Consider the following 18,434-nt stretch of genomic DNA (forward strand, 5'->3'; position numbering starts at 1 on the left):
TATCCTTTATATAAAGTAAACATTAAAGTGACAAAATTATTAGAACATATGCCTTATAAATATCTGTGACCTTGCTTTTACTGTTGAAAAGTCTATGAATCAAGTCGACATAGAGTAAAATGAATTTTAATAGTTTTATTGAGTGGCTGGGTGGCTCAGTTGGTTAATAGTCCAACTCTTGGTTTTAGCTCAGGTCATGATCTCACAGTTCATGAGATCAAGCCCTGCACTGGGCTCTGCACTCACCGTGTGGAGCCTGCTTGGGATTCTCTCTCCCTCTCTCACTGCCTCTCCCTGCTCACTTTGACTCACTCACTATCAAAATAAATATACTTAAAAAAATAAAAATAAAAGGGATGCCTATGTGGCTCAGTCAGTTAAGCGTCCAACTTTGGCTCAGGTCATGATCTCAGAGTTTGTGAGTTCAAGACTCACATCAGGCTCTATGCTGACACCTTGGAGCCTGGAGCCTGCTTCAGATTTTGTGTCTACCTCTCTCTCTGCCCCTCCCCCACTCATGCTTTGTCTCTCAGAAATGAATAAATGTTAAAAAAATTTTTAATAAAAATGAGAATAGAATTGAGAACAGGGCCAAAAAGTGGATAATATGATAGTTATTTAATTCAGTAAATATTCAGAGAACAAGGACAGAGAACAATGACAAAAAGTACCATTTTATCGATGAAATTGATAGTGAAGTTGGAAAGGAAAACGTCATAAAATTTTGTTATATTGGGAAAAGAGTGGGGCTAAGATCTTATTTTTAAGTTATCTCTATACCCAATGTGGGGCTCAGACATACAGTGTACGCTCTACTGACTGAACCAGCCAGGTGCCCCCATTTTTTAAATTTTTTGATATTGCTCTCATTTATTCAACAAATATTTGAGTACCTACTTTATGTCACACATTATTCTAAGTACCAGGACTAAAAGCAGTGGCACAAAATAGTTGCCATCTCAACTTTCCTACAGCTCACATTCATTTTATCTTACATTTTGCATTAATCAAAAGCATATGTGAAAAGGTAACATATATCTACCCTATGATCTGACAGTTCCATTGCTAAGTGTGTATCAAGGAGAAATGAAAACATATTTTTACCAAAATCTTTGTACAACAGTGTTTATGCCAGCATTATTTGTAATATCCCCCAACTGCCCCCAACAGCTCAAATAGCCATAAAAAGAAAAAAAAAAAAGAAAAAAAAAGGATAAACAGTGAAATTCTATTCAATAAGAAAGAGGAATAAACTGTTACATATGGTGCATATTCTGCATGGAAGAAACTGGTCACAAAAAGTTACATACGTTATGGTATCATTTATATGAAATTGTAGAATAGGCACAACAAACCTGTGGTGCTGGAATTATTGCTTCTGGGAGTGGACATTGACTGGGAAGGGGAAGACTTCCTGGGATATTAAGAGTTTTCTGTGTCTTAATTAAACTGGGACTTTTTATAAAGTAGAGAGTCTATTAAGGATTGTAACCATAAAGGTGGTTTCCCAGCTACATCCAAGCATTATATTTTCGTTGTGGAAAGAAACACACTTTGAACACAAACTGTATTGATTATTCATTCACTTAGGAGTCTACATAAATACTTTTTTAACAAGAAAGTACCCTGGGGCTTCAGCAGGTGTAATGAAGAGTTAAAATTACACTGAGCCTTTCATTATGATCGTAGGGACTTCTGCTTTTGGTTCTGATGGAGTAAGAGTGTCTGGCATTACCCTCCCACTGTAAGCAGCTAGAAAACTGGACAAAAATATATACAAGTGTTTTCAGAACTGGACAATATCTAGCAGAGGACTATGGTTCCTGAGAGATGGAAAACCTTTCTGTATCCAAGCTTTATCACAGAGATCCTTTTCAGACCATGGTGCAGGGAGAGGAAACCCAAACAAAACACAGTAGTCTTGCTGAGTTGAGACAGAGACCAGAATATGGGGATGCTGAGGTGATGAGAATTTGCTTGGCATAGTACCAGAGGAAGGAGCTCTGCAGAGAAAGAACTCCAGCAATGTTTGTGGCTAAATACCAATCTGTGTGCACAGGGTAAAACTCCCCATGGCCAGTCACAGAAAAATTTCTGGAGAAAGAATAACTGTAGCAGGGCTGTTAACCAAATAATTCTCAGAGCTCATATGGGGCCAGGAATCACTCATGTTCCCACCAGCCAGAAGGCAGAAACCTGGTTGAATACACAGGGCATTCCAAAAGAGACTTCAGAAGAATCATACCTTAGTAATGGGGCTGAAGTAGCTGTAAAGTAAAGACTACTTTAACCTAACAAAACTTAAAAAGTGATCCGCAAGCAGTTTTCCTGCCAGAATAAAGTTCACATTGCTTCAAAAGAATACAACAATGTCTAGCATCCAATAAAAAATTGCTAGACATGCAAAGAAGTAGGAAAGTGAGATCCACAACCAAGAGAAAAATTAATCAGTAGAGACAGACCCAGAAGTGACTAAGATGATGGAATTAACAGATAAGGATGTTGAAACAGCTGCAAAGAATGTGCTTAAGGATTTAAGGAAAATGTGAACAGAATGAGGAAAGAAATGGAAGATCTAAGACAGAACCAAGTGGAACTTGTAGAAATGAAAACTTAATACCTGAAATGAAATTTTTACTAGACAAGGCTAATAGTAAATTAGTGCCAGTACTGCAGAAGGAAAGACTTGTGAACTTAAGTCAACACAAAACGAACTATGTAAAATGAAGCACAGAGAGAAAAATGAAAAGAAAATGAACACTCAGTGACTTGTGGGACAATACCAAGCAGTCTAGCAAACTTACACTTGAAGTCCCAGAAGAAGGGAGAGAACAGAAAACAGTTTGAAGAAATAATGGTGAGAATGTTTATTAAAGTTGTGTTTATCATTAAAGACTGTAACTTGCATAATATGAGAGCTACAAGGGAAAATTATTTCCCTGGTAGCATCTAAAATGAATTACAGGAAAAATTATTAGGTTGAAACAGTTACTTGAATTCACAGCAAATAATTATCTGAATAGTTAATATTTTCAGCAGGAAAAATAGAGAAGGAAAAAACAAAAGTGTTGGATTTGTGGTGGGTACTGAATACTAGATTATTACCATTACTTGTATTAAACTGTCAATATAAATTGGAGTATATCTAATTACAACAAATTCTTTTTTTTTTTTTATGTTTATTTTGAGAGAGATAAAGAGAATACAAGTTGAGGAGGAACAGAGAAAGGCTGGGAGAGAGAAATCCCAAGCAGGCTCAGCACAGAGCCTAATGTGGGGCTCGAGCCCACAAACCGTGAGATCATGACCTGAGCTGAAATCGAGACACTTAACTGATTGAGCCACCAAGGCGCCCCAACAAATTCTTTTATCAATTCCTAAATGTTTGATTTGAGCTTATTTGCAGTTAAAATAAACCAAAGTAGCAATATATACCATGAATGGAATCTGATTTTCTTGTAACAATATTTTGTATTATTATTTAGCTTCAGAAGAACTAACCATTGCTGGCATGACCTTTACAACTTTTGATCTGGGTGGACATGTTCAAGGTAAGATTCTATGACTCTTATAAATAGCTTTATTTTATTTTAACATAATAAAAATGTAGCCATTATTTTCCTGTGCATGAAATCTCATTCTATTCAAGAAAGGCCAGAGTAGACTTAAAATTTAAAAACTATTATCCCCAGATAAGCTTTAAAGCAAAGTGTGATTTTTATGATACCCCTGGTCAATTTAAATCTGAATTGCTTTTGGTGTAAAGTGTGTAAGCAAAATTGAGGTTCTGTTCTCTGTTCCAATCCATATCTCACTGATGGTCACAATTACATTATGATGATGTTACTGCTATGCATTAAAAACTTTCAATGGCTGACCTACAAATAAAACCAAACTCCTTGACCTGGCATTGAGGATCTCTGCAATCTGATCCCACTTTATTTTTTGTTTTTATTTTCCACTGTTCCCTTTCCTATTCTCTGTACTCTAACCAAACCAAACCCCTTGGTGTTCTCACACCTATGTGTTTTTAATTCATGCCACCCCCATCTGCACAGGAGTAACCCACCTTCAGGGCCCAGTGTAATTGTGGCTACTGCCCCTGAGAAGCCACTCTCACCTATGAGTGCTCTCAACTGTACTTCTGTGGTGTTTAGTGCATCTGTGTAAACGTCTGCAAGTTTGGAAAAGACTGTGTTGTCTCTTCTAAATTTTCTGGAACTAGAATCCGTTTTTTATGTCCCTCAAAAGACATGGCAGTACCCAGCACATGGTAATTCATAAATAATGAATATTACAAAGTTTGTGGGCATTGTAAAAACCTCTTATGACAAACAGTTGAAAAGATTTTAAGAGGTTGTGGCTAGTGAATGCACATTTGGAGACATAATAATTGTTTGAAATATATATGAAGTACTTTCCAGAATATAATGGTTAGAGAAAATTGGAACCTAAGGGAGTTTGTCTGAGACTTAATGTCTGTATTGTTTTTAAGATATGTCATAAAACTGAAGTCAGAAAAAAGTTGCTTACCCATAAGGCACCCCTAAAACTTTCCTTTAAAACCCGTCATGGAAAATATTACCTGAATGGTTTCGTTGACTTTAGTTAATTTCTGTTACACAGTTAGCTTTTGTTTTAACAAATCTGTACCCAGTACTGACTTCCTTCTGTCACTGACTACAAATTTATCAGTGGCCAAAAAAACTGATAAACTAGAAATGTCAAAAAATGAATACCGCATATAAAAAATAGCAGTCATCCAATGAACTTAATGTGCATCATTGTCCATTGGTAGCAAATATTAATTCCACTGCTAACATGGGAAAATTGGGACAGAGTGAAGTATTTGACTTGCTCACATCAAGGAAAGCCTTTCTTGTTCTTCTGGAAAGATTTAGCAACACCAGGTTAAAGATTAACTTGAGTGAAGTAGTAGCATCTAAGGGATAATTACACTTGAAATCTTGTTGGACTCTTCCATCAAACCATCTGCTAGGTTTGACCAGCAAATAAAATCTAACTCCTGATTGTTTTTGTTAGCTCGAAGAGTGTGGAAAAACTACCTTCCTGCTATCAATGGCATTGTATTTCTGGTGGATTGTGCAGACCATGAAAGGCTGTTAGAATCAAAAGAAGAACTTGATGTAAGTTAACTAAAACTAAACATAGTTGAATCATTCTGGTAAGCTTGAGGAAATAGGTTGGAGATCTAAGTATCAGAGTGCAGCTTTTGTGCAGCCTCTGATATAACTCCTGGCAGTTTGTGGAGCTCAGTGATTATTCTGCTAGGAATGCAGAGACAGTAGCTTAGAATAATTGTAGCTATGGAGGAAGTGCTAACACAGACTTTCTTCCCGAAGACCTAAGCTCACTTTGTGCAGCGTGCCTTGTATTTTATTTCATGTCTGCAACATACCTGGAGTGGTTTGGTCTTGAGTCCCTGATCATCCTAGGATGCCATTTTCTTCGGGAGTTGTCTGGAACCTGGAAATGGTATAACATACTATCTTTGTCACCACTTCCAGGAGTGAGCAGGTCACGTGTAGCCACTTCTCTCCTCTCCCAGGACAGTTGCTTTGTAAAGGGATTCAGAACAGCAGGGAGGGCCAGGGCTAGATCTGGGACCACAGAGAAAGAAATTGCATGATTTGACCTGACCATGTGTCTTCCTGTAGCAGGCAAGTAAATAATTGTTCATGTGGAAAAGTCCAGGTAGGTTCTGTGGTCATGGAACAGGGTCAGGGAATTCCTGACTACTTACTTTGTGCCAGGCACGTGTATATTAACTCATTTAATTCTCAAATCAACTCCATAAGGTAGGTGCTACTATTCTAAATTCTCTTTGAACTTCAATGAGGCTTATTTATCCAAGATCTCACAATTCATAAGCAGCAGAACTAGAATTGAAACCAGTTCTGCCCACCTTCAAGGTGTTCATTTTAGTACCTTAGTGATTCAGAGTGAGTAGAGTTGAGCATTTACAGAAGGAAATTTAGGGAAACAGAAGAATTGAGCTAATGGTTTCATTGAGCTCACTTTATTTTTATTTTTTATTTTTTAAGATTTTTTTTTTTTTAAGTAATTTCCACACCCAAGGTGTGGCTCGAACTCAAAATCCCGAGATCAAGAGTCACATGCTCTACTGACTCAGCCAGCCAGTCGCCTCTGAGCTCACTCAAATGTGGGAAAAGTTTGCCAAAGATAGCTTGCAAAACTGACATGATTATGATAGAGTATGAGTCTTTGATACTCATTTGGGGTCTTGTCATAATGAGCCTTTTAGATGGTTTCATATCAACATCTTGTCTTTCATTTTTTGTTTTATTTCAGTCACTGATGACAGATGAAACCATTGCTAATGTGCCTATATTGATTCTTGGGAATAAGATTGACAGACCTGAAGCCATCAGTGAAGAGAGGTTGCGAGAGATGTTTGGTTTATATGGTCAGACAACAGGAAAGGTAAATAAAATAATTTTTTTGGACAAGTGTGACTATTTCATTTGACAGTATAAGTGTCTTTTAATTTAATGTTTTATTTATTTTTATCTTCTGAAATACTGTATTCCAATACTAGTGCTAATAGTAATCATGGTTATTATTAGCCCAACTGGTGGTCTGCCTTTTTGTTGTTGTTGTTGTCGGGTATAATTGACCTGTAACATTAGTTTCAAGTGTACAACCAAATGTCTTTTTAAATTTTTTTTTTCCCTTAAAAACTGTCCTTTCTACATTTCAGTCTTTTTTAATGTCCTCATGGGTTATATTTCTACCACTGAATGAAACCTTTTCTTGGTGATAAACATATCAAAGCTCATGCTTATGGGAAACTAAATTAAAGCTTCCAGAGTTTTATTCATCATAGATTTTCAGAATTAGCCACTAAAGAACGTACTTGAACGTTTAAGCATTCTGGTCGTGTATTTAGGCCCTGAGTTCATCAGAGATCAAAATAAAATGTAAAGTTGAACACAGGAGTGTTTGGGGGATTTTGTAAACATAATACTTTATAATAAGCTTTAAGACACATTATTTTTGCATGCATTTCTACTAGTATTTATTTGGGGGAGGGACCTTAGTATTGGAAAATCTGAGTTCACAAAATTTCCTTGGTTATATTTATTCTTTCAGAGTAGAGACATACTACAGTCTTTGGAAGGAGACTCCTATGTTAGGGTAGACTTTGGTCTGTTTTCTGTGTCTTCTTTTCAGTAAGTCAACTCCCCATTTTTAGGAGATGGCCTTGTTTAGTCATAAATGTACTCAGAAAATGTTTGTCTTTAATATTAGCGAAGCCAGGTTGGGTCATTTTTTTTTTTCAAGTCAAAGATTATTTTCATTCTTGTGTGCCTCACAAGCTCACCTCTTCCCCACTGAGAAGAGAGAGGTTTCCTGTGTGTCTAGGGGACTTGTATGCCCAACACCCATGGCTTAGCACAGTCACCCTTTGTTCTAAGATGTATAAGCTGCAATTCTGCTGTAAAGTGGAGCTTTTATTTCCTAAAGGAGTGATCCATCATAATGTCTGTCTTCCCTTCTAGGGCAGCGTATCACTGAAAGAACTGAATGCCCGACCCTTAGAAGTTTTCATGTGCAGCGTGCTGAAAAGGCAAGGTTACGGCGAAGGTTTCCGCTGGATGGCACAGTACATTGATTAACAACAACCTGCATCAGTTCCAGGTCTCACCATTCAGGCCTACTCAGAGATTTCATCACTCAACATGCATAACTTGAATTCAATAGACTTTTGTTGGTTAGAAAACAGATGTTTTTTAGATTAATATTATATTATATCAACTTAATTTGAGTGCAAATTTAAAACTAATTCAATGTAAGTTTGAATATCACAATGTTAGCTTTCTAATTCCATAAAAATAATTAGTTTTTACAGTTTATAATCTGACATTACCCCCAGCGCCATTTGTAAAGAACAACTTTCCAGCAGTACATTTGAAGCACTTTTTAACAACGTGAAATTACAAATGTAAACCATATTTAAAAGCTCATCATGTTAAATTTTTATGTACTATTTTGGAACTAGTTTTTAAATTTTAGATTATATGCCCACCTATCTTAAGTGTACAGTTAATAATTAGCTTATTGATGATTGCATGATGCCTTACAGTTTTCAATATTTTTTCTTATGCAAACGTCATGCAATAAAACAAACCCTAATGTTTGGCATCTTTGTTGGGCAGATGTTTCATTTTAATGTGTCATAGAGCAACATCATACGTATGAGGAGGTTGTGGGGAAAGGAGAAGGCTTCAGAATTTTTAGAATAATGTTTAAGTCCCTAGAGGCTTTTGCGTTTACCAGGAGACCAGTTGTGTTCAGTTGCAAATTATACCACATTTATCTCTGAATCATGTGTATTTTTAACAGTAATGCTACCGTTAGTAGTGCTGATGGGGTCCATGTCCTTGTTGCTGTGGGATCGGCCTTCTGAAGAAAAGCACATCTTTTGGTACAACACAAGGTTAATCTGGGGTATGACAGGTTCTAAAGCTCCATTCTAGTCTAATTCTGAAGCGTTCCAAACTTATTGGTGCCTAGTTTGTTAATTTGTGCCTTTTGACCAAAAGTAGTGACAGGCACCAGGCTCCCCACGTTTAGAGGTACTCCCCACTCCCTTTTACATAATGGTACTCCCAGGGTGGGGGACAAGCAGGATCTTTGTGCCTAGTTTCAGTGTGGAGGCCTGTATGTGTGAGGAAAAAGAAAGCCTCTTCCGCTTCAGTTGTCAGAGATGGGTGAGGATTCTGGTCCTATCTATAGCTTTTCTGCATTGTTTGGCACATTTTATTTCTTGGTAGAAATAAATGAATACTTGTATTTCATTTTTTTTCTTAATTGTTCTCAGCTCTTACTTCTTAGTACAAAGGCTTTTTTTTTTTTAACTAATTTTATTATTTTTTAATTTACATCCAAATTAGTTAGCATATAGTGCAACATTGATTTCACGAGTAGATCCTTAATGCCCCTTACCCATTTAGCCCATCCCCCCTCCCACAAAGGCTTTTTTGAAATTTTTTTTTTTAATGTTTTATTTATTTTTGACAGAGAGAGAAAGAGCATGAGCGGGGGAGGGTCAGAGAGAGAGGGAGACACAGACTCTGAAGCAGGCTCCAGGCTCTGAGCTGTCAGCACAGAGCCCAACGCGGGGCTCAAACTCACAGACCGCGAGATCCTGACCTGAGCCGAAGTCGGACGCTCAACCGACTGAGCCACCCAGGCGCCCCAAGGTTTTTGTTTTAGATGTAATGCCTGTGGTGTGATAGTGTCTGCAAGCCTGATAGACTTACTAACAAAATTTTAGTTTTTTAAATCACTTCAATTTTCTAAGAAACTGAAGGGGTTTTTGTTTCCCATGTCAGAGATTCTCATAATTACTCAAATAAGCTGAAAGTGCCAAATATGTATTTTTAAAGACTCTCAAACTTAAGATAGTTATTTCTTGGTTATAAACTAAGATTTATAGTGTATGTAACCAATTCCTTTGAGAATAGATTGCTCCACTTCCATCAAGAATAATTTTAATATCAGAATTAGTGTTTTCTGTAGCTGTTTTCCAAACCATGTATTAGAGTCCTTTCTGTCATCAATGAGGTAAGATACGAGGTAGATAGATAAGGATTGATGAATATGACTGGAAGGAATTACCAGTAGCCAAACCAATAAGGTCATTCATTTCACATTTGGTTTTAGTAATTTGGCCCTTCTATTTCACTTTAAGCTTCCTTCCAAATGAAAAATACGAGCTTCCTCCCTGCTTAGAATCCTCAGTGGCACCGTGGGACAAGTACAAAATGATGTATCAACCTCCTGGCTTATTTTGCCACCTGTGCTTAAAGTACTTCTAGGGGTGCCTGGCTGGCTCATTCAGTAGAGCATGTGACTCTTGACCTCGGGGTTGTGGGTTCAAGCCCCGTGTTGGGTATATAGCTTACTTAAATAAAGTACTCATTTCAAGTGTCCTGACTAAACAGAACTAGGCCTTATTAAAGGTACCTGCCTCTCATTTTTGGTATCTGTCTTCAGCACCAACCAGGACACACCTTTTCTTCAACTATTTCCTTATGTTGTGATATTGAAAAGTCAGTTACCTGTATCATAAACTGGTATAAAGGAGAAAGCTTACTAGTTTGTCTAAAGAGGAAAAATGCTTTCTGGTACCAAATATCTTGCTCCAGAGTTCTCATTCTAGTTCTAACACTGGGATCAAAGAAACAAAGTCACTTTGTGGACCACAGCTAAACTGTGGATATTTTTCCAGTGATGTAAGATTCTTACAGTCTGAACATCCAGAAATGACGTTGCACTTAACAGCACCTGGCTTTCCCGCAGCTCCAGAGAGATGGGCCTGCAGAGTCCCCAAGCCATTGGGCTTACCATCTTGCTCTTCCAGCTCCTCAGAGTCCATACACTGAGTCACTGCTCCCCTTGAAAAGCAGCAAATAAAGAGAATGGCAAAAAACAGTAGAAGCATACGGGGGAAACATACTGTGTATGTGTCTGTGCAAGTAGGTCCACCTGCAGAGTATTCTGGGGATAAATGGTAGCATTGGGTACATAGGTTAATTTTGTACCTTACACTGTAAGGTGTGAAATGTAGTTGTTAACACTGCTGTATACAAGATTGGATTCCATATATATCAGGCACTGCTCAAAAGAGGTCTTAAAATCTTAAGTCTAAAACTCTAAAAGACTAAGTCTCAGCCCACTTTTTCATTTTTAATGAAATTCTTAACCCCATGCCTGTTTCAGGGACTGCTGTTAACTATGCTTTCGGATAATTTTTTAAATTGATTCCAGTTTGTCTTTATCTCAGTTAATTTTTAGAATGGAGATCACAGCATTTTTAAAAATTGGGGCAAGACATTTTGTAAAGTATATGAAAAAATACTCTTCACCATTGGCTTGGTTGACCCAGTATGTTTGAGTGCCAAAGATGTATGAATTCAGATATTGCCTACATAGATGTCAATTTTAGTTTTGTGTGCCTATGTATATGTACAAATTTAATGTTGTTTACAATGGTGTTTGTTAGTTTCCAGCGGGCTCACACTTTATAGTGTTTTCCAGAACACCATCTACTTGTAAATCATTAAAATAGGGTAATAGCTGTGATAATAGTGTTGCCTTCTGCAAAATGATTTTATCAGCCACATTCAAAACCCATCATTTTCACAAGTTCCATCATTAAAAGACGTAGAATTCTAGTTGGCATGATTTGAGAGTTTCAGGAGAAAGGTTTATGTGTTCTGAAACTGTATTGGTTGTGACTCACTGTGGCATTTCAGTCGTTAGTCACATGATGAAAATATGCAAGGCTTCATTGCCAAATATATTTTGACCGGAGTACAGTGAGAATAGCTAATGTAAAGTGAACTCTTTCAAGGTGTCTTGTACTCATTTTATTTAGAATATACTGTTTGGATCATTTACACCTAGGTAAAAGTTGATGAAGCTTCAAAAAATCTCCAAGAAAGCATGAAAAAATAGAGATCAGTAAATATAAATTCCTTAATACAAAATTAATAAGGAATTAAATGTTTTCTATAAACTAATTTTTTGGCTGTAAATGTAAGTGTTTGAAGAACGGTCTATCTTCATTTAAGGTCTGAATTCTCAAAACTACATGGTGATGCTTCCATCCCTGTTCTTTTGAAATGCAAATTCGTGCTTTTTAACAAAAAAAGAAAGAACTAACAGGTCTTAGAATATGGGACTGTGCCTCTGTGTAAAGTGATTGGGATTTTGTTAAAACCATGTTTCCACTCCTGAATCCTGGAACCATCTTCCCTCACACACCCCCACACCATACCTCGATAAAAAAGTATGAAGGGAATCTACAGAATCTATTGAATATGCAGTTCTGAACGAACTAATTTGTTCTCATAATTTAGAACATTAAATAACTAGTGCATTTTAATACCACTGATATACTGTTCAGGGCTTTGACCACATTTTTAAATAGAATCAAAAGGAATTCGAGTAAGCAAATTTATCCAAAGTAAACTTTGTTTCAGGAGTGTCCCCAACCAAATGGATTTTAGTGCAGAATTTTGAGTGATTTCACACAGAATTATTTTAGAAAAGCTGCACTGGAGTGGATGAATTCTTCAGCATACATCTTAATGGGGAAGGGAGGATTCAATTTAATTTCAGTTTTAAATATTTTGGGGTACAGGGGGGTGATAATCCTACAGCTTTTGACATATAAGTTGCCTTTGGAATTGTGATCGTTATCAAGTGTGAAGATTCACATCAGAACGGCCAACTTCACATGGGTTTCTCTATTCCCTGGTGCTGCTCCTAAACTGAACTTGCAGTCAGTTGCCATGCTGAGGCCAGAGCACTCAGGGTGAATGCAGTCATATTCCTTAAAAGTGATCAAAGTGTTTTCCATGGTGAGGCCTTCAGTATTTGAATGCAGAGTTTGTTGAAGTGGTAAGTCAGTGATAAATTTTTCATCACTAACCTTGTTTGCACTTTTGTACACCACTGCTTGCACTAGCATCTCAGTGTGAATTTTAACAATGGTTTTATAGTGTATACAGATTGTTAAGTATAATTTATATAAAGATGTTTCTGTTTACCTTTATGTATTTTACAAAGAACAGCTACAGTAGATAGTTAAATGTTCTTGAATTGTGTTTGTATGTTATTTTGATTATGTTCTATTATCATTCACCCCCTATGAATTTGAGTGTCGGGAATAGAAAAATAAAATGCCAGCCTGGTCTTTAAAAACTCGAGTGTCAAGTTCCATTTTTATCATCCAGCTGTAATTTTCATTTTGCTCATTAGAAATTTCTTGGACTTGAAATTATGAAGATAATAGAACATTCCCTTTATACAAAGATTCTCAAGAATCTGCTTAAGTACCAAGGCCTAATTTGCCTGAAAACAACTTCTGGGCAAACTGGAGTAGGACTGTTACAATGTTGACCCCACTGAAGTGTGAAAAATAGGACAACCAGTTGGTTTTATCAACATCAAGGTGCCCTAGTTTATTTATTTTTTTAAGTAAACTCTGCCCCCAATGTGAGGCTCAAACCCATGACCCCAAGATCAAGAGTTCCATGCTCGGGGTGCCTGGGTGGCTCAGTCCCTTAAGCCTCTGACTCTTTGGTTCAGGTCATGATCTCATAGTGTGAACTAGCCCTGCATTGGGCTCTGTGCTGACAGTGGGAAGCCTGCTTGGGATTCTCTCCACCTTCCTCTCTGTCTCTCCCCAGCTCGCATGCATGCATGCATTCTCAAGCTCTCTCAAATAAACTTAAAAAAAAAAAAAAGGTAAGACATTGCTTAAAAACCTGGTTAAGTCCTAAAGCTGTAAAACAAAGGTCCCAAGAAAAGGCCCTGTTTCTGTGGCATCCCTTATACCAGGTTCAACTGGAATTCAGTTCATTAACCATGGTCAGGGCCTATATTTACAAAGCCTCTTACCTCAATTTAACATTAGACATCAGAGATGCCTAGGTGGCTCAGTGGGTTCAGTGCCTGACTTTTGATTTCTGCTCAGGTCACGATCTCAAGGTTTGTGAGATGGATCCCCGTGTGGAGCCTGCTTGAGATTCTCTCTGCCCCTTCCCTATGTATGCACACACGTGCACACTCTCGCTCTCTAAATAAACTTAAAAAAAAAAATTAGGGGTGCCTGGGTGGCTCAGTCGGTTAAGCATCTGACTTTGGCTCAGGTCATGATCTCACGGTCCGTGAATTGCAGCCCCGTGTCAGGCCTGGAGCCTGCTTCAGATTCTGTGTCTCCCTCTCTCTCTGACCCTCCCCAATTCATGCTCTGTCTCTCTCTGTCTCAAAAATAAATAAACATTAAAAAAAAGAATTAAAAAAAAAATTAGACATGAAGGGGGCACCTGGCTGGTTCAAAGAGCATGTGATTCTTGATCTCGAGGTTGTAAGTTCGAGCCCCATGTTGTGTACAGAGATTACTTAAACTTTAAAAAAATAAATAAAGGGGGGCACCTAGGTGGCTCAGTCGGTTAAGCAACAGGCTCTTGGTTTCGGCTCAGGTCATGATCTCAAGGTTCATGGATTTGAGCCCCATGCCGGGCTGAGCATGGAGCATGCATGGGATTCTCTCTTCCTCTCTCTCAAAATAAGTAAATTAAAAAGAAAGAAAGAAAAAAATTAGACCTCAGAGATCAATAATATTCTGGCTGTTACTTGGTAAACAAAGTAACCCTTGCTTTAGAATGTGGATTTCGATGTGGGGCATCATAACAAACAACTTAAAATGTTTATTAAAGTCACTGATTTCGGGGCACCTGGGTGGCGCAGTCGGTTAAGCGTCCGACTTCAGCCAGGTCACCATCTCGCGGTCCGTGAGCTCGAGCCCTGCGTCAGGCTCTGGGCGGATGGCTCAGAGCCTGGAGCCTGTTTCCGATTCTGTGTCTCCCTCTCTCTCTGCCCCTCCCCCGTTCATGCTCTGTCTCTCTCTGTCCCAAAAATAAATAAAAAAACGTTGAAAAAAAAAAAAAGTCACTGATTTCAATGATGGCAATATGCCACTAAAAACAAGCTCTTTACGTTGCAAAAAGGAAGTGAAGGGCTTTCCTTCTTGACTGTATTCCAAGGGCTTGGGTTAATGGGTAAAACATTCCTCTAGTCAAAAACATTTCATGGCTGTAAAAGTAAAAAAGAGGAAGAAATCATTAGAGGTGAAGTACAGGAGGACAGGGAGAGAGAGCAAAAAAGGAACTAAAGGTGAACTCAGTAGTGGAATTATAGTCCCATTTCATCTGGGATTAGCAAAATTTCAGAAACTCCAGAGATTACAAACATTACTAAGTGACAGAACCATTTTTAGGGTTCTCCTAGCCTTTGGGTTGGGGTTAAAGTCTGTCTAGACCTATATCTTGATTGGGAAGCCATCCCAGATTGACTGCAGTTTGGAGAAAACCAAGGTGACTTTTGTCTATTCTAGGCACTTCACTTAAAAAAAAAAAAAAAACTGGGGGCACCTGGGTGGCTTAGTCGGTTTAGCCTCCTACTTCGGCTCAGGTCATGATCTCGATTTATGGGTTCAAGCCCCACATCCGGCTCGCTGCTGGAAGCAAACAGCCTGCTTCTGATCCTCTGTCCCCTCTTCCTGCCCCTCCCCCACTTGCCCTCTCAAAAATAAACATTTAATGAACAAAATGGAAGTACAGTTGACACAGGATGTGATATTAGTTTCAGGTGTACAAGATACTGATTTGACAATTCTATACATTACTTCATGCTCCCCACAGTTTAGTCACCATCTGTCACCATACATTATTATATTATTTACTATATTCTCCATGCTGTACTTTTCATCTCTGTGATTTAATTATTATATAATTGGAAGTTTGTACCTCTTAATCCACTTCATGCCCCACACCTGGCCCCCCTCCGGCCTACATTCCTTTCACTTGGAGTGACACACTTGCCTTATCCCAATTCTTCACCTTCAAGACCCAAATAAAATTCTGTCACCTCTGAGACACGTCTGTGACATCTCTGTAAAAATAAATTCCTGGACTCGGAAAACATTGCCTCTAGCCACCCTGTTTTGTTATAAAGATTCTCTAGACTAAGTAAATTAGTGTAATTTACAAGAAGACAGAAAACATTTAACTTTAGCTGAGGAAGCACATTTTGTTAAGACAGTTTGGCACAGGAAGGGGTTTAGACATCACAGTAGGGTAACTGGACTAGTGCCTTACTTGTGAATAACTGCATGATGAACCACGGTTAGCTTTGGGAGTGGGTCCTATGCTTCGGATTGATTGATCGAGAATAGTTGATGCACAATGTTAGGTTAGTTTCAGGTGTACAACACAGTGATTCAACAACTCTATACCCACAATAGTAGCTACCATCTGATATGCTTCAGTTGTGTTGCAACAGAAAGAGGAAAGTCAAACACTTGTCCTCTCTCAATATGGGAGGAATAGAGAAAGGCCTAAATTTTATTCCTGGGATCTGAGTTTTAACACCATTAATTCTCTTTTTAGCATTAACAAATGACTTAACCTTTTTAATTCCAGGTGGAGATTACAATTCCCACCTCCAGAAGTTGTTAGAAGGATAAATTAAGAAAATGTACTGCAAAAATGGAGCACCTGAGGGGTTAAGCATTTGCCTTTGGCTCAGGTATCTCATGGCTCATGAGTTCTCATGGTTTGTGAGTTTGAAGGCCACCTTAGGCTCTGTGCTGACAGCTCAGAGCCTGGAGCGTACTTCTGATTCTGTGTCTCCCTCTCTCTGCCACTCCCCCACTCGGGCACTGTCTCTCAAAAGTAAATATACATTTTAGACAAATTAAGAAAATGTACTGCAAAAATGTAGTAAACACTCAACAAATGGTAGCCATATATTTAATAATGTACATTTACGTACAAAATATAGCCCCTGGCTTATGCCCAAAAAGGCAAAAGTGTTCGGGGCAGGCTAGGTCTTTTTATTTTTTGATAGAGAGAGAGAGAGAGAGAGAGAGAGAGAGAGAGAGAGAGAGAGAGAGAAGGGGAGGCACAGAATCTAAAGCAGGCTCTAAGCTCTGAGAGAACCGACCCCGGCTTTGAACTTAACTGGGAAATCATGACCTGAGGTGCGGGGCTTGAACTCACTAACTGTGAAATTATGACCTGAGCCGAAGTCGGAGCTTAACCGACTGAGTCACCCAGGCGCCTCAAGTCCTAACATGGAGTTGCTGACTTACCAGAATGAGCTGAACCTCTTGAAATTTGATGCAGAACCTCGTGCTCAATTGTGTGGGCATATTCTTCTGCGAAAACGATAGTTTGCATCAGGGTCTCAAATAAGTTCGTGAACCAAAATAGGCGAGGAACCACTAGGGCAGTTAAGGCTTTGATTTAGGGACAAGGAATTGGGGGATGTCCTAAGAAAAGGCGTCAGGCTACCTGAGGGGACGTACAAATCTGTTCTGTGTGGGTCTCGGCCTGCTGCCATTCCCTCTGGAGGTCTCACTAGGGAGCACACGCACGTTGGCTCTTTTCTCTGTCGCCTGGGCCCGGCGAGGCGGCCAAAAGTCCCTCTACCTAAAGAAGTCCGCGCCGTGGGCGGAAACGAGCAGCTACGGAGCGTCGCACAAAACAAGCCACTCGGCAAGGAGGGGATGGGTGGTATGTGTGAAGACTCTTTAAATGGACGCAGGGGCGGGACCAGTGCGCGGAGCGGGACTGTGGGGAGAGCTCCGACCTATGAGGGAGCCGCGTTCAGGCGGCGGGGGCCGGGCACCACGGATAGCTCTGGCCTATGAGGGAGAGGCGTTCGAGCGGCAGGGGCGGGGCGGCGGGCAGCCCTCAGAGCCTAGGAGAGAGGGACGTTGGGGTGGCGGGGAGCGCGTAGGATGCGGGGACTTCACTTTCGAGAACATCTGCTAGCGCGACTGGGTAAGGGGCAGAGCTGGAGAGCTCTAGCGCCAGAGAAGCAAAGTAGGTAGGATCTTGTTTGTAGGATTTTTGCACAAGGACACAGCTCTGACAGCTCCTGCAGGAAACTGCAATGATGCTTTCTTTCCTGACTGCCTGGCAGCAGATGGCAGGAGCACGAAGCTATTTAGAGAACAGCCCGAGTTTTCCTCCACCTCAGTTTCTATATGGGGCCAGGCTCAGAATCATCAGTCTTGGGGCACCTTGATGACTCAGTCTGTAAAGCATCGGACTCTTGATCTCAGCCTAGGTCCTGATCTCGGGGTTCGTGAGTTCGTGTCCCTTGTCTGGCTCTGCGCTGACGGTGCAGAGCCTACTTGGGATTCTTTCTCCCCCTTCTCTGTGTCCCTATCCCACCTGTGCTCTGTCACTCAATCAATACATACATACATACACTAACTAACTAAAAAAAAAAAAAAAGTATCATCAGTCCTCTGGAAGTTGGGTGGCAGTGGGGCCCCTCTTGGATTCTCTAGGGCCTCATTTTGCCACCCTCCTTGGAGAGGCAATGCTCTGACCCTTCCGATTACCTGATGATTGGACAGCCTTTGCCTACCATTCCATGTGCCAGTGCTGGGCTGGGCAAAATAGGGAGGGTCCCTACTAGGGTTCTCTCACTCTTTTTTTTTTTTCCCTCTCACACACAAAGCTTTACATATGGGAAACCATTACTTATCACCAGGCACTTGCCAAGTATTGTGCTGGTGTTAGATTGGGTGCTTAGCCCCACTTCCTGTCTGCCTTTCCTTTAGTCAGCAGGCATTTCCTGAACACCTGCCTGCTGGCACCTGGCTTCACATACATACCCAAGACATGGTGGGAGGCCAAAGGAAAAGGCCCTCAAACATTACGAAGGTTTCTAGAAAGCAGGCACCACCAGAAGGAGTACAAACTGGTTAGCCGGAGGAGTGAGAGAGATGTGCCAAGTAGGTACCCAACAAATACAAGGGCATGGCAGTAAAGGCCACATTGTAATTTTGGAGACTG

General features: G+C 39.7%; 1 protein-coding gene and 1 long non-coding RNA gene across 2 annotated transcripts in view; one reads left to right on the top strand and one right to left on the bottom strand.

Annotated features, from left to right (window-relative positions):
* Positions 1-12,759, top strand: part of SAR1B (secretion associated Ras related GTPase 1B) — a 28,299-nt gene extending 15,540 nt beyond the window's left edge. The window contains exons 4-7 of the mRNA XM_025923680.2: positions 3,486-3,551; positions 5,044-5,147; positions 6,334-6,465; positions 7,545-12,759. Coding sequence (XP_025779465.1) covers positions 3,486-3,551; positions 5,044-5,147; positions 6,334-6,465; positions 7,545-7,661 — 419 coding nt within the window. The 3' untranslated portion in view covers positions 7,662-12,759. The remainder of the gene's footprint in view (positions 1-3,485; positions 3,552-5,043; positions 5,148-6,333; positions 6,466-7,544) is intronic.
* Positions 12,760-14,507: 1,748 nt separating this feature from the next.
* Positions 14,508-17,937, bottom strand: LOC147584467 (uncharacterized). Its single transcript, XR_015250112.1, has 3 exons — positions 16,917-17,937; positions 16,715-16,780; positions 14,508-14,655 (listed from the first exon to the last, which is right to left on the bottom strand). It is a non-coding gene; the product is annotated as an uncharacterized LOC147584467 (long non-coding RNA).
* Between the last annotated feature and the right edge of the window lie 497 nt (positions 17,938-18,434).

Source organism: Puma concolor, chromosome A1 (genome assembly GCF_028749965.1).
Source record: "Puma concolor isolate L17-30 chromosome A1, mPumCon1.1.hap2, whole genome shotgun sequence".
Lineage (NCBI taxonomy): Eukaryota > Metazoa > Chordata > Mammalia > Carnivora > Felidae > Puma > Puma concolor.